The following is a 16579-nucleotide window of genomic DNA, read 5'->3' as shown; positions in this document are numbered from 1 at the left end:
GCTGTGCTATCCAGAGATAACCATTGTTTATTTTGTTTGTTTACCTCCAGTCTTCTGTTTTGCATACTCTTACATAACTGAAAAATAAATACTTAATAAAATAAGTTACTATGTAGATGTGCTCTCGATATTCTTGCCTTTATTCAAGATAGAATGCAATGAAAAGTTAAAACTAATTTGGTCAAAACTTGCAGCAAAAGCAGGATGATTGAAATTGAAAGCCAGAGTAGCTTTTCATAAATGAATAGGTAAAAGAAAAATACTGTTTTATTTTGAGGTATAAGATTTGGTTTTAATTAGTTATCATACATTACATTAAAGGTAAAGGGTGGGGTGGGGAATCACAGAAACTTTTGGTGAGAAGGCCTTAGAAATATCTAATATATTTCTTTTCCAGTTTAGGAATTGATTTTACAACATTCCTGACAATTGGTAACCCTCTCCATAAACACTTCCAGTGGTTGGGAGCTTTACTGAGTTTATGAAGCAACTTGTTCCTTTGTTTGATAGCTCTAATTATTAGGAATCTCTTCTCAATGCTGTGTTAAATATTACAGTTTTCACACATTTCTTCTTGTTTTCCCCTGTAGAAATATTTTAATTTTTACTCCCATAAGACACCCCTTTAAATTTTTAGCTTTAGTTATTTAGTATTCTCTGCTGCTCATAGCCCTTTCATCTGTTTATTCCCTTTTAAAATCTATGATCTGATTTGGTATAGAGTCATAAGGACATCTTGTCATGAAGCATGTTGTGGCTTCCTTAAGGCCCAAGGTTTTTTGTTAGCCTTTTAGCAGCTATGCTAGACTGTCGCGAGAGCCCCAGTGGTCAAATGAAATGCCCAGATCCCCCACCCCACCCACCCCTTCAGCTCTCAGACAAGTTTGAGAGCTCCCTCTCAGCTTTGTGTTTGTAGAATTGATTTAAAGCAAACAGTCTCATATTACAGTGGCTTACATAAATGTTGTTTTCATTTCATTCTAGTCTCTCAAGATCTCCTTTGGATTTTATTTTTATAACCTTATATGTTAAATGTTCCTTTTAGCTTTGTGTATTCTGTATTAACATTCTCTGAGTATTGTTTTAACCAGCTGTGAATTTACTTGACTTCTTTTTATGGAGCTCACATTTTTTTTTCATCTGTCCAGTAAATTCATCAAAGAAAGAAAGAAAGGTTAGTTTGGGTTGAAAAACCAACTGTAAATTTTGTAGGGTAGGAGTTTGAATCTGATTTTTTTTGGGGGGGTCTTCTTCTCTCATTTTGGACTTGTATATGTATTTTATGCCTGAAACACACATAGCAATATTGTCTACTTCTGTGCCCAGGAACTAGTTAAGGTTTGGAAAGTGTTTCTGAGGGCTGTACAAATGCTGTCTGGGTTGAGGTTATTTATTTCCTCTTTTGTCCGCTGGACCATCATTTTCTCCCAGGGGTTCTGTACTGTTTTCTCATGGATAAATGGGAAAGAGCTATAACTAACTCCCTATCATGAATTTGGGGTGGGTGGGGTCTTGTCATGATAACGGAATTGTTTTCATCTTCCTTAATGCCTGAATATCCCACCTCTGGAAGTTATTCCTGTTTGTTAAAAGTTTTGTTCTTTCTCAAAATAAAAAAAATGGGACTTGTAATAGGTAACACAGTAATCCATTATCTTGAGCAGATTGTTGTAGTTAGGATTGGCAATCAGAATTAGTATTAAAAACATATTTATTAGCTTAAAGCTATAATTCATTGTCATCGTTGAATAAATAGAAAATTAATATTAGCAAAAAGATGATGAAATTACCTATTACTCTATCACTTAGAGGTGACTTACTGTAAACAAATATATTCTAACAGATTTTATATATAGTATATTTTAATGGCTCCGTGCTATATATATGCTATTCGGTAACCTGCTGTTCTTACTAATGGTAGTTTTGAACATCTGTAGCAAGGGGTATATTTTAAGAGATTTTATTTGTGTGTATTATCAGTACTTAAATGGTTTCATACTCCATATGCTATTCTTCATAGCATGCCATTTTTTTTCTCATTTATAGTAATAGTTTTTGAACATCTATCTGGTCACAGTGAATATAGACCTCTAGTATTGTTTTTCTTCATAGGATATATGTGTGCTATAATTTATTTACCTAATCCCCTGCTCTGCTGTTGGAAACCAAAGATTTTTTTTTCTATTATAAATAACATTGTGATGAGTATCTATGCATATAGTCCCTATTCACTTGTCTGATTATTTCTTCAGGATAAATTCCTAGAACTGGAATTTCTGTTCCAGTGATAGATATACTTTAACGACTTCTGACATTTGTATTGACAAATTGCCATTCAGGACAATAGTTTTATTATATACTCTCTCAAGCGATGTACAAGAGTACACATTTTCCCACCAGTTTAGATGGAGATAAACTCCCTTCCTAGCTGAGTTTGATATCTATGCTGATGTCAAGCTGATCTTTGTTTCTAGACTTTTGTCATTGTGCCTTTATTCATGGTGTCTTCTTGGAATGACTTTCCTTTCCTTTGCTTGGCTAATTTTACTTGTCCTTTTAAAGTGTAAGGTTGGGAAATTTATAAAACTTTGTATTGCCATGACTATTGCTTGATCAAGGACACTCTTTTCATAGGAAGTTTGTATTTGAAATTATGAAGTAATCCTAACCTGGAATATAACATTAAAAGTTTTTTTTTTTTTTTCTCTCAGGGCTGGGAGAGCAGTTTCATAAATGGCTGTTAGCTAAAATCTCAAATTTTAGAACCTTCTGGGTCCTGTGGCATAGTTTTACATTCTTATGTCTGTCTTTTATGGCTCCAAATTTCATACTGGTTGAGTTTCTCTAAGGGCGAGGTGAGGGTGGCAGAGGAAGAGGAGAGTGTAGTTTGACTGTCAGTATTACTGCAAGGTAGACCATAGAGGCCTGGCTTTGGTAGGAATTAACAGGGAGAGCATATTGAAGTGCTTAGTAAATGCTGAATGACTGAGCTAAGTAGTGTCTTTGGGTAACCCCAGACTGGTCCTGAGGACTGATGCTGGACTTGGCAGAAACCTGGAGCTAAGTCTGTGGTGCGCAGGCCAAGGAGACTACACCAGTGGGTAGAGCAGCAGCTTAAAGCTGAGGCTTTTCTGCTTTGGAGATTCGATTTAATTGAGCAAGTGTCTGGGAATTTGTACCATGCTTCTAACCTGCCACCAACATAATTGGTTAGCACAACAGACTGTGTGCCAAAATGCTACCACATGTCTTTATAATACCAGTTGGCTCATATATGTTTGGAAATATAGGAAAAAGGTGTCATATAACATGGAAGTTTTGGATTCCTATGCAATCTTTCCTAGCTCAGGAGAGCTGGGATAGTGGGGTAGAATCATATCCTTTAGCTGGAGGGGAAAAAACCATGAGCTATGAAGGCAGCAGGAACCTTTTTAGCAACATTCAAAGTAAATCAGAAATGAGCATCTGTACCCATCGCTCCCTCCCTAAGAGGCACATTGCTAGCCTCACTGTTGGTTTCTCTAGTAGCAGGCTGCTTCCTCTGCTCCTCTTCCCTCTGTGTTGTCTCAGCCAGCTAGCTTCCCACTTTTTTGTTGTGGTAGGTTGTTAACATCCCCTGAGACAGCCTCAAATCACTCCAAGATGTTTGCCTGGGCATCCAAATGATCTCCCCAGGTACTGATTATTGCTTCTGTTACTTCTTTGGTTACAAACTTTCTAGGTTACAAAATAGGTTGTGAGTGGTCTGCCCCTCACCCTTTTATTTCCTATAAGACTTTTTTTTAAAATTAAACAATTTTTAATTTTATTTATTTATTTTTGGCTGTTGTTGGGTCTTCGTTGCTGTGTGCAGGCTTTCTCTAGTTGAGGCGAGCGGGGGCTACTCTTCATTGCGGTGTGCAGGCTTCTCATAGCGGTGGCTTCTCTTGTTGCAGAGCATGGGCTCTAGGCGCACGGGCTTCAGTAGTTGTGGCACACAGGCTCAGTAGTTGTGGCTCGTGGGCTCTAGAGGGCAGGCTCAGTAGTTGTGGCGCATGGGCTTAGTTGCTCCGTGGCATGTGGGATCTTCCCGGACCAGGGTGTGAACCTGTGTCCCCTGCATTGGCAGGCGGATTCTTAACCACTGTGCCACCAAGGAAGACCCAGCTTTTTTTTTTTTTAACATCTTTAAAGTGTTTTCTATATTTACATGTTCTCTCTTTAAAATTAATTAATTAAGTTTTGGTTGCTTTGGGTCTTCGTTGTTGTGTGCGGGCTTTCTCTAGTTGCAGCGAGTGGGGGCTACTCTTATTTGTGGTGCACAGGCTTCTCATTGCGGTGGCTTCTCTTGTTGCGGAGCACGGGCTCTAGGCATGCAGGCTTCAGTGGTTTGGCACGTGGGCTCAGTAGTTGTGGCTTGTGGGCTTAGTTGCTCCACAGCATGTGGGATCTTCCTGGACACGGCTCAAACCCATGTCCCCTGCATTGGCAGGCAGATTCTTAACCACTGCACCACCAGGGAAGTCTGCCTTGTTGTTTTTCATATGAGGTTTTTTTCAGGAATGGATATATTACATGTGAGCAGAAATGCATGTATTTTCTTCTTGGATTCTTTTCCTAAGCACATTTTAATTTGTTTTTATATTATTTTTTTGACTGTCAACTCCAGCTTCTAATATCCTATGCTTATTTTTCAGAACTTGATCTCTTTAACTCATTTTGTTTGTGTTAGACTCTTCAAAGCCTTTTCTCTATTCATTGTTTTAACCCTCTTCTCCTTCTCCCCTTCCTATGCTAATCTGCTCCCTCCTTGCCTTTAGCTTCTTTGATATTATAAGGTTAGGAAAATTTTTATTTTGGCATTTTGGGGTATTTAAGAGTCTTTCATTAGAAGCACAGATTAAGTTTAAGAACTCTTATATTTTAATCCTAAGGATTTTCATGATATATTTTAATTATAATGCTAATTTGAAATTTAATTTAAAGTTAGCAGCATTAAAATATATTTTATGACAGCAAATACATAAAATCGTTGGTTAATAATATGTAAGCATGCCTGTATTGTATATTTAACATAATTTATAAGCATATTTATATTTACATAAAATGTATAAATTCATGAATAGGACTATAGATAATGCTAATTTTGTTTTTCTCCAGGAGGATCAGGATGGGAGTCAAGGTCTGGGCAAGAGAAAGAGGGTCAAACTAAGCAGTAACACCAAAGGTATTTATATTTTGTTTTTTCCTTGTATAAAAAAATGCTTAATCATTAAGAGCACTTGAAGGGAGAGTAATGTTATTAGATTTGTCTAATATGGAGAAAGTGTTGTTAGAGCGTGATTGTGGGGGGACCTCGAAAGCAAGTAAAACCCTTACTGTTGGGATTTTGTTCATTTGTTTTCTTTATAAAATGAGCAACATCATATTTGAGCCAGAAAAATAGTCTCTTCATTGAATCTTTGATTTGGATGCAGCATATTTGGTGTAAAGCTTTAATTTGATTTAAAGGATGAGCAAGAGGGAGATTTTGGGCGTGTGTGTGAGAAAAAGTAACAAGAGTAAAAGAGAGTGAGAATGAGAATGAATGGCACTTACCACATATTAAGGGCTCAGAAAGGACTCAATACATATTTTTGCAAAGGAAGAAGTAGATATGCCTGTAGTGAGGGAATAGATTAGTAATGAGTAATATTTATGGAACTTTTTATATATGCTAGACATAGTGCTAATCACATCACATGCATTGTGTCATTTAATTCTCCAAGTAACCATATGAAGCAGGTTTTATTATTATTACTATTTTATGAATGAGGAAATGGGGGCATGTTAGGTTTAACAGCTAATGAGAAGTAGGTCCTTAATTCAAATCCCAGAGTTTAAATGCTTTATCACTATATTTTCTTGACCCTCCCTAAAAGCTTTTCTAGAGTACTTGTTATTAGTTGGCAGCCTGTGCTCTGGATTTTTGCCATGGATTTCCAAATCTTAACATAGTCTATTTTCTGGGTTAGTATGGTCTGTTAGAAAGTCTCCAGAGGTTAAAATATTATTTTGATGAAAAGATTCTTACTTCTGGTGCTAAGTGTGTCTTGTGGAAAGTTTAGGACTGCTTGGAAGGTGGAGCAAGCAGGCAGTTTCCGTTGAGGCTCATTTTGTAAGTCTGCAAGTCTTTACTTAGTTACTCATGTTGTCACCTTTAACTTACAGACTGTTAGCAAAGGGCATGAAATTTGATTTGCTGGCCAACATGCACATCTTCCCTTTCTTCGTGGCCCAGCAGAGACCCTGTAATGCCTGAAAGAAATTAGAAGTCCATATGGCTAACTGGCCCCTTGACTTACCACAGTTGTCCCTGTGTTTACCTGAGTCCTTGAGACACATCTGAGTTGGAGGAGATTGTTAGGCATATACTTGAGTTTACGCTTCAGGGATGTTCAGAAAATACCTGTTATGGCATAAGAGGTCATTGTTTTCCTTCAGCCTGGTCAAACTCTGGCTGAAGTTACTTTTTATGCAGCCTTTATGTTGAAGTTGATTTTCTATTATATGAATTTTTTTGCATTTGAGATTGATTGTTTTCTCTTCCTTCCTCTACTGGTAAGAAGTGGTATAGAGATTTAAGACTTGATCAGTTATCATGTTTGGTTTAAGTATGTATGTGGAAGAAGTGGCTTTTTGAAAAAGTTGAAAGTGAGGCTTTTTGAATTAGTAGAACCTCTGTTTTCAAAAAGTAATTGTTGCTTTTGAAAATGTCTGAAGTTCAGGGAGTGGTTTAGTTTTTGTAAGAATTTGATTCAACAGTTTGAAAGTGAGCTGAAAATAAAACATGTAATGATAGGCGAGAGGAGAGGCACTGTGCTAACAAACACATCACTGTCTATTCTCAAAACTGCAATTTTAAGGGTGAAAAGCCTAGGCCTAGAGGGCTTCAGCTAACATGGCCAAGATTATTGAGCTTGTGAGTTGCAGAGGCTGGACTCTACTGTCTAAATTAAATGCTGTCATACATTTGTACCACATACTGATTCTTCAAAAATCTCTTTTTACAATTTGGCTTGAGTTGTTTAGGCGTTGTAAAGGTCATGACAATTTTATCAAGATTTTAAAGGTAAATAATCATACATAACTAATGGAAGCATTTCTAACCACATTTCCATAACATAACACGTAATACATATAACACATGCTTTAAATGTCTTGGGAAACTGATATCATTTATTTTAAGAATAACAGTGAAGACATTGTGGGTTTTTCTCCCTTCTTTAAAATGTCTGAAGTTAGAAAAATTGGATTGTACATAACTGCAGCATTTTAGTAGAAGCCATAGCTTTTCTGGTGCGTTCAGATTGTTTTATTTATTTAAAACAAAGTTAATGTATCTTTTTTAATGCTTGACATATAATAATTATGGTAGCTTCAGGCTTTTCTTTGGCTAATACAAGCTTGCAGAGAGTTATAACTGAATTTTAGGATAAATACTGCTAGTTTTGTTCAACTTTGTAATTATTTTCAGAAGCACTTCTCTGTGAGGGTTTTATTTTTTTGGTAGTCTGTGAAATTTTCAGTCATGTTAGTACCAAGTGAATTTTGAGAATTAAATTGGCTTCAGCAATGTGTGCTGTGGATTATATTCTAAGTTTTAATTGTAATCCTTATATTCCTGTCACCTGATTCATTTGGTCCCTAATTTTATTACTTCTTTGGCTTTGAATCTGTCAGCTTGTGCCTTTGAATATATTTTACCTCATTTCTTGCAGGACTGGTTTATGTCTCTTTTTAAATCATTGCCATATCCTGGGAATGATCTATTTCAAGAGGAAGAGATTTCTGTTTTACAAGTAGAAAATTCTGAGATTTGGAAAATAAAGAATTATTGTTTCCAATAAAGGGATGTGTAGTGTAATTGTATTTATACTTTTACTCCTACTACATACGGTTTATACTAAAGGCACCACTGAAAGGGAGTTAGGTAGGGGATTAGCAGATACTTTGGTCTCTCTGTAATCTAAATCATAGTGTCTCTAGATTAATGAAATTATTATTCTGAAAATAATGGATTATTAATTATTAATCTAACATGGGGTTAAAGTTACATCTAACTTTAATATCTGATTCAAGTCTTATTAAACTCAGTGTTTTACAAAAGAATCAAGAGAGTGATTAAATACTGAGTTGTTACTCATTTAGACCCATTACCTGAGGAGATGTGGTATGAACACATTACTCAATAATAGAAGAACTGTGACACTGGGGTAGGATTGGGGTAAGGTTAATTGAAAAAACTCTGCAGGGTTACCCTGCAAGACTACTTAAACTGTGATATAGTTAGGGCTGTACCTGAGTATTTTGGTTCATGTGATACTGGTTTTTCAAATATCTCATCTAACTCTAGTCTCTGCTTAAGCACTGTCACTGAAACAGTCCATTCATAGTTGACACTTGATGCCCTTATCTTCCTGATGCCCTTATATAGAGCTGATGATCCAGAGCAGTATCCCAAGATAATTTGCTCCAATAAAGATTAATAGAATTTTCTTGTTCATTTTGAGGGGAAAAAAATTAGAGAAAGTGAGAGAAAGAGATAGCCAAAGTATTAAAAATATTCAGTTCACACCTTGCTGTACACCTTGAAACTAACACAACATTGTTAATCAACTATACTCCAATGTAAAATAAAAATTTAAAACATTTCAATTCATCATATACCAGTTGAGACCTTTCTGTTGATTAAGCATGGCAAGGAGGCAGAGATAAGCAAGAGACAGCCTAACCCTCAAGGAGTGGTACTTGGCTTTAGAAAGTAAACTTTCCAGTAAATAATTTTATCCCGCCCTTTGAATACCTTTATTCAAAAGGGGCATGCATTTCCTGTTTCCTCCATGCATGAAGAGGGCATCTTGAGTCCAGTACAAGTAAGCATATCTAATGTTCTATGTGTTTCCCGGTATGTTCCTACCAGAAGAAAGTAAATGCTTCTGTATACTAGAGTAAGCAATGCACTAGTGATTATCTTCTCTAGTGAAGTTAATATTTCATTTATGAAGGATAATTTTAGAGAAATAAATTATTCATCCATAAAGATTTTTTTCAAAAATAAAAAATTTAGATAACTTTGGAGTTTATGTCCTTAATAGTATGTTTTTAGGTTAAAATTATTATTACTATTTTAAATTAAGTGCCATGAATATTGTTCTTGTAAGATAATTGTTTTAAATCTTAGTAGAAATTTTAGATAAATGGCTTATGTTTAAGGTCAAGTAATTATGTATTTTTCTAGTAACTGCTTTATATTAAATTATAAGGATTAAGTATTTTATTATTTATATACTGTGGACATTGTAGAAATTTAGCTTGATATTGTTAGCATTATCATTTGAATTATTGAAAGGATAGCCTTAATTTTTAGGTATGTTCAGATGTTTGAGGTTGATGGGTTATTAATCATGGTAAGGTTTAGTGAGATGAGCAACTTAAATCATTAGGGTGATAAATTTTATTTTTATTATGTAGATCAATCCATAATGGATGTTTTGAAGCATAAAAGTTTCTTAGAAGAACTATTGTTTTGGACCATAAAGTATGAATTTCCCCAGAAGATGGTGACTTTCTTACTCAACATGCTTCCAGATCAAGAGTATAAGGTATCTACATTTTTTTCCTTCCTTTCTGAACTTTGCTCCTCTTTCTTCGCCTTTTCAATATTAAATCTTTTTGATATATTTCTCAGCTCTGTTGCCAAAAGAGGGCCTGCACAAAAAGCACAGTATTGTAGATCTGAGTCAGAGCACCATTACAGAGCAGGATTCCTAAGGGTTGCCTTTGTGCATGAAACTTGGTCCAAAGGGATTGCTGGGGGACAAACAAAAACACAGTTGCACAAATAAATATGTAGTTACAAATTGTAGTAAGTTCTCTAAAGGAGAAAAAGGTACAAGGTGCTATGAGAATGTTTAATGGGGGCAACTGAATTTAGATTGTATGGTTAGGCATGGGAAAAGCATGGAGTTTGTAGCTGCTGGCCATAACTGTTACAGACACAATGGTATTGACTCATGTACACATGTACATAGGTGAAGTCTCTAGTTTCAGAGGGTGTGGACTCACCTGTTACTACCATATGGTTATGGCAAAGTTACACAACCTAGTGTCTGAAAAGACAGTAAATCATGCTATAGTTCTTATGGTTTAGGTAGTAAAGCCTCTTTAGGAGTGACACTTTAATAATGCTGTTGTTTTGTGTCTTTATACCTGCTTAAGAAAACAATAGAGGAAGTGTATATGGTATACAGAAGAGAATATTTAGTCAGAATAGTGGTTGGCTTTCAGATCAAATAGGAAAAGATATTATTTCTTTTGGAGTAGTCACATTGACTCACTTATTGTTTAGTTATATAAACAACTCTGTGATGGTTTTCAGGTGAGGCTTTAGATTTTGTTGTTAAAGTTGGTAGCACAGGACAAAGACACATACTTTGACATTAGTGAATTGATATACTTGTGAGCAAAGTGAAGATTTGTATTTTTAGACTATCTTTGTAATTGCTTTAAAACTTTAATAATTTGAAATACATATTGAACATTTTTTTAACCACCAAAGTATTTTGCTAATTTTCCAAAAAAGGACAAATGTAAGACTACCATCATCACTGAAATTATTTTTCCATTTATCTTGGATATCATCACAAGCTAATCATAACTTAAAAATGCTAGTATAATATGTTGGAAAATGTGTTGTAAAACTTAAACTGTGTTTTTTTCCTTCCTATTTAAAACATTTTACAGGTTGCTTTTACAAAAACTTTTGTTCAGCATTATGCTTTCATTATGAAAACACTGAAGAAAAGTCATGAATCAGACACAATGTCTAACAGAATTGTGCATATTAGTGTTCAGTTGTTCAGCAATGAGGAGCTAGCCAGACAGGTAACAGAAGAATGTCAGCTGCTGGATATTATGGTCACTGTGCTGTTATACATGATGGAAAGTTGCCTTATTAAAAGTGAGCTACAAGGTAAACTCAGAATTATTTTCACTAGTTTTATAAGTATACTTTGTATAACTAATCTTAAAAACTTCCTTTATGCTTAAAAATAGCTTTTAAAAATATTATAAAATAATATGTTTGTTAAAGAAACATTTTTTAAAATTTCAGCAAAATTTAAAGAAAAACTTTAAAATCACCTATAGTTTTGTTATTCACAAATAATATTAACAAATATTTTGGGATATTTTCTGTCTTTTTGTGTGATGTGAGTATATTTATAGATGCGAATATGTACTTTAAAATATGCTGTCAAGTGTACACATCAAGAACATGTTCTTTCATGATTGCAGGTAGTAATATCATACGACTTGACCATTATTTAACCATTTTCTTATTAATTAGATATGTTTCTGTTTTTTTAATCATGAATTTGTTACTGTCAGCTTTAGACATTTTATATGCATATACTTTTATAATTTAAAAGTTGGAATAAATCTTGCCTTTTATATGTTCCTTTAGTGTGATCTTTAATTTTCTTCCTTTATGCCTCCTCAAATTGCCATAACATTTCTAGGAATTCCTCCCATTCTTATTTCTTTGTGGTCTTTCATCTTGACTTCACCTCATTGTAATAATCTATATTATTTGAGTATTTGCTCTGTACTAGGCGCTGTGTTAATACTATTTATATGTTGTCTCAATTAAGCTTCTGAACAACTCTCTAGATTGGCGTTATTATTATTTCCACTTTCAAGATGAATAAATTGAAGTTTAGAGAAATTAAGTCATTTGCTGTAGATTATATAGTTAGTAGATGACAGAGCCAAGAAGGACTTTATATCTCCTGATGTCAAATCTTTGTTCTTAGCCACAATACAACCAGGCCAACATTAATAGGACTGTGTCTTCACTTGTTGGCACTTGGAGCTAAACTTAAAAAATAACAACAAATAATGCCTCAGATTAAATCTTAGGACCTTTCCATTCTCTGTGGATGGGAGATCTTATACTTGAGACTTGCCTTCTACTGTTGTCTCCTTTTGCATATCAGCTCCTATTTTCTCTTTATACTGATAGTCTGCCTATTCTCAGATGCAATACCATAGCCTGAAAATTTATACAGGACTCAGTGCAGGGCATGATGCCTTATATATAATAATAGCTTGCTAATAATGATGATGGCTACCATCTTTCGAGCACTTACTGTATACCATGCTTTTTTTTTCAGTACTTTATATGTATTATCTAATTTATCAGTAATTCTGGAGAGTAGATGTTGTTTTTTCCATTTTGTAGATGAGGCATTTCTGGTTTAGGAAGTTGAAAAGTCAGTGATCTATGGTTTTATAGCTGTAAGTGGTAAAGCTAGGTGTCTAACCCATACTCTGACCCACTGCGTAACTCTGCCTTCCCATTGTAGGTATAGTGGGAGAATAATACATTATTTACATTGAACAGTATACCTCTTTACCTTTTTAAAAGAAAAATTAAGAGCTGCTTTGTATTGTACTGTTTCTGTCTTTGTGTAGGATGACCTTTTCTTTCTTAGAGATTTAGCTACGTATATTACTTTCTCTTTTCTTTTTGAAATAGTGTCTATCATCATTCAGCTATATCAGTGATGTTCTTATGTGTAGAATTATATAACTAGAAAAGGACTTTTCACAAGTACAGTATTTTTAATTTATAAACTGGAAAACTTAAAAAAATTAGAAGTATTTACTCTTTTGAAAAGAATCTTGAGTCTATTTTCCTGACTAAGTGGTTTAGCTATGCTTCTTTTATATGGTTTGCATTTCAGAGGAGAATGTTTGGGAGGAAGATGTATATGAGTCTGCCTCCCACTTTTTGCTATAGGCATCTTTCCTGAGAGAGTTTTTATGTTCATTTCTTTATCTTCCGGTCACTCATTAACCCACCTCAATCTAGTGTCTGCTTCCGTCATTCTATTGCTGTCTCCAAAATTGTCCATGACTCCGGTAGCCACATGTCCTACTTTCCCCCGAACAGCTCCAAGTTATGCCTGTTATTTTTTTTATTTTTATTTTTTTTGTGGTACGTGGGCCTCTCACTGTTGTGGCTGCTCCCATTGCGGAGCACAGGCTCCAGACGTGCAGGCTTAGCAGCCATGGCTCATGGGCCCAGCCGCTCCGCGGCATGTGGCATCTTTCCAGACCGCGGCACGAACCTGCGTCCCCTGCATCGGCAGGCGGACTCTCAACCACTGCGCCACCAGGGAAGCCCTGCCTGTTATTTTGACATCATTTTTCATACAGTCCTTTTTACTCTCAAAAGTGTCCCTGTTTATATGATAAATTATATGGTCACCCTTTCTATGACTACATGATAAGGAAGCCAGCGGCAACACTTTGGACCTTATCTTGCTTGATTTTCATTATCATTTTACACTGTTGATTCTCTGTTCTTTGTGTGGCATGAAACATTTTCTACTTGTTCTATCAGTGTTGGTGTTTCTTGGCACTTGGTCTTGCTGTCTCTGTGTTTCTCACTTTTCCCATATTTTCTGAAATCGTATTACATGGTCTTAGTTGCTTTCTACACATACTTCCTTCTAATGCAGTTAGTCTGTCCTGGAAATTCTTACATGAATTGAATTTTCCAAAAGCTAAATAGCTATAAGTAGCATTGCTAAGATCTTTAAATATAAATGTATTTTTTCTAGCAATAAATTACATTATTTCTAAGCCAAGTCTAGAACTATCTTTAGCTCCTGTTCTGTTTTTTTTCCTCTTTCAAAAGTAGCATAACATTTCATGTTACATACTTACTGGTTTTCTAAAAGCACCATATGTTTTCCCTGTTTTTACATGAAGAGTATTGGAATGAGCTTTAAATATATTGAACTAGCTACAGATATTACACAAGTTCTTTATACTTCTTACTTTGTAATAGCCCCTATCTAGCCTTGGTATACATTGTCATTAGACAATATTTGAAAATTTTGTCTACACTGTTAGTAAATGTAGGAGCTGATACAATGAGAATTCACATGGCCACAGCAACAGCTAAAGATTAATAGGAAAAAGCCTCTAGTAGTACGTGCTCCCTTCCTTATACTTTTACCTTGTTGTATTCATTTCTGCACCATACTACTTTGTGACTCCAAATGTAACTCATAACTTCCCATATCTCTGAAATTTTACAGTTTGTCTTATGCAACTGTCTGTTTAAAATGGAACTTAAAACCATGTGTTGTGGGACTTCCCTGGTGGCGCAGTGGTTAAGAGTCCGCCTGCCAGTGCAGGGGACACGGGTTCGAGCCCTGGTCAGGGAAGATCCCACATGCCACAGAGCAACTAAGCCCGTGCGCCGCAACTACTGAGCCTGCACTCTAGAGCCCGTGAGCCACAACTGCTGAGCCCTTGTGCCACAACTACTGAAGCCTGCGCACCTAGAGCCCATGCTCTGCAACAAGAGAAGCCACTGCAGTGAGAAGCCTGTGCACCGCAACGAAGAGTAGCCCCCGCTCACTGCAACTAGAGAAAGCCCACACAGCAACGAAGACCCAACACAGCAAAAATAAATTTTAAAAAAATGGTTAACTTTAAAAAAAAAAAAGAAGGAATAAAGTTTTAAAAAAAAACAAACCAAACTATGTGTTGCATAACTATAGGAATGTCTGTAGTTGCTAATAATGATTGATAATTGCTAATAATAATAATAATTGCTAATAATTGATCTTCTGTCCTGCATATCAAATTGTTTATTAAACTATATCCTTTGGATGTCTACAAGCACCTCAGACACTCAGTGTCAGCACCAAAAACCCATTCTGTCTCTATCAAGCCTGCTTCTTTTCTATTGCATTTGTGCATATGTGTGTATGTGTATATATGTATGTGTGTATTAGCACTCAAGTCGGTGTGTTGGTACCACTCTAACCATCTACAGAGTTGCCCAACCTAAAAACCTAGGAGTAATTTTTGACTTCTTACTCTTTGTAGAGGTAGTGAACATCACCAGGTCTGTCATTTAAATCCTTCTGAATATCTTAGAATAGCCAGTTGTTTTCATCTCGGCATCTTCATGCCAACACCATAGTTCAAGCCATTGCCATCTTTAGGCCTTCTACTACTAGTCATCAGCACCCTCCTATATAATCAGTCTCAACACTAAACATCTAGTCATGTCCTCTCTCTTAAAACCCCCTCTGTGGCTTGCCATTCTCTTCACATGAACTGCAGACTCCTGAAGCTGATTTATGAGGCCATCTAGACTCATTTGTGCCACCTATTCTCTGCATTCTTTGTCCCAGTAATTCCATCCTTTTTTATACTGCTTCCTCTACTTAGAACATCATTTCCTCTCCATCCCTGGTTTATTTGGTTAATCCCAATTTCTGCTTCCTTCTGTAAATCTCAGTTAAACATCACTTCCTCAGGAAACTCTTTTCCTTAATTGTAGACCAGCTTATATATGTTCTTATGACTTCTTGTACTTTTCCTATTACAGACCTTACCACACTCTGTCTTCTTAGATATTAACCTCAGTGGAGAGAGAGAATGTATAAATCTTGATTTTTTTTTACTGCTTTATTTTCAGAGCTTACTAGATTACCTGACCCTCAGTAGGAGCTCAGTAAATATTTGTGGATGAGTGAATATCATTTAACACTGAATCATTGCTCTCTCTGTATCTATATTTGGAAAAGTATCAGTTGGATAAAAATAGAAGCTCTAATCATGTTATTTCATAAAAGATTCCAAGGTATTTTTCGCAAGAACAGTAGTACTTAAAGCAGTGTCAGGAAAATAGTGATTTTGATTAATTATATTCTGCTTATTCATCCTCTGATTTCAATTAAATAGAACAGTGATTCTCAATGTTTTAAAAAATTAAAAAATCCCGGCATCCCTAGGCACTGTCCCATCAGTATCAGCTGCTCACCAACTCACAGTGGCAGTAGTTGTCAGAGAGGGCGTTTCTGAATCTCAGATGTGGGTAATTTATAAAAGCTCCCTTACCCCCACTTCCTCATTCAGTTATACCCTCTCTCATCCTGTTGTGGGTCCTGTTCTTATGTCTTGTTAAATTTGAGTTGGGTAAAGTAATTTCATGGGCTGAAACCTAAATTTAATTTATGGAAATAAGAAGTGCAGTAGAAGCCCTCTTCACTGATGAGTTTGACTACGAGGTGGTTATTTGAAAAGTTGGTTAAAGTGAGGCATTGTTAAAAAGTGATACATACGTATCTTAAACAGTGGATTTTAACTTAAACCACAGGAATGTATGTTTGTTCTCCAACCTTTTAATTTTGGGCAAAGCAGTTGTAAGGTATGGTTTTCTTTACTGGAGTTCTCCCTCGTCCTTCTTGTATATACCACATCTGTAAAGCAGCATCTGTGATTTTCATTTTCTTTAAAGTAGAGTAAGAACATAAAGATTTTCATGAAGCAATCTGAGTGTAAAATCCTTCTAGACTTTTGTGATTTTTCTCCTCCAAGATTTTCTTAGGCACTTTTACTGTCTTTCAAGAGCTTATGATCCAGTTTTTGTTATACCTCTATTTATGCATTCATATTTTATCAGATTATGTATTTGTAACTTAAATTTTATAATTACAGTAAAAAGAACAATTAGTATGAACAGAAG

At 35.5% G+C, this 16579-nt stretch overlaps 1 protein-coding gene across 2 annotated transcripts in view; it reads left to right on the top strand.

The window, feature by feature from the left end:
- UBR3 (ubiquitin protein ligase E3 component n-recognin 3) overlaps positions 1-16579 on the top strand; it is a 254192-nt gene that overhangs the window by 58087 nt on the left and 179526 nt on the right. For both annotated transcript variants that reach the window (XM_089916715.1, XM_089916716.1), the window contains exons 6-8: positions 5140-5206; positions 9493-9623; positions 10765-10993. In XM_089916715.1, the coding sequence (XP_089772841.1) occupies positions 5140-5206; positions 9493-9623; positions 10765-10993 (427 nt within the window). The remainder of the gene's footprint in view (positions 1-5139; positions 5207-9492; positions 9624-10764; positions 10994-16579) is intronic.

The sequence above is a fragment of the Delphinapterus leucas genome, chromosome 8 (assembly GCF_059928025.1).
Source record: "Delphinapterus leucas isolate spDelLeu-1000000601 "Yukka" chromosome 8, BTC_Dleu_Yukka2, whole genome shotgun sequence".
Taxonomy (NCBI): Eukaryota; Metazoa; Chordata; class Mammalia; order Artiodactyla; family Monodontidae; genus Delphinapterus; species Delphinapterus leucas.
Note: the sequence above shows the minus strand (reverse complement) of the source record. Positions and strands in the feature narration are given on the sequence as shown.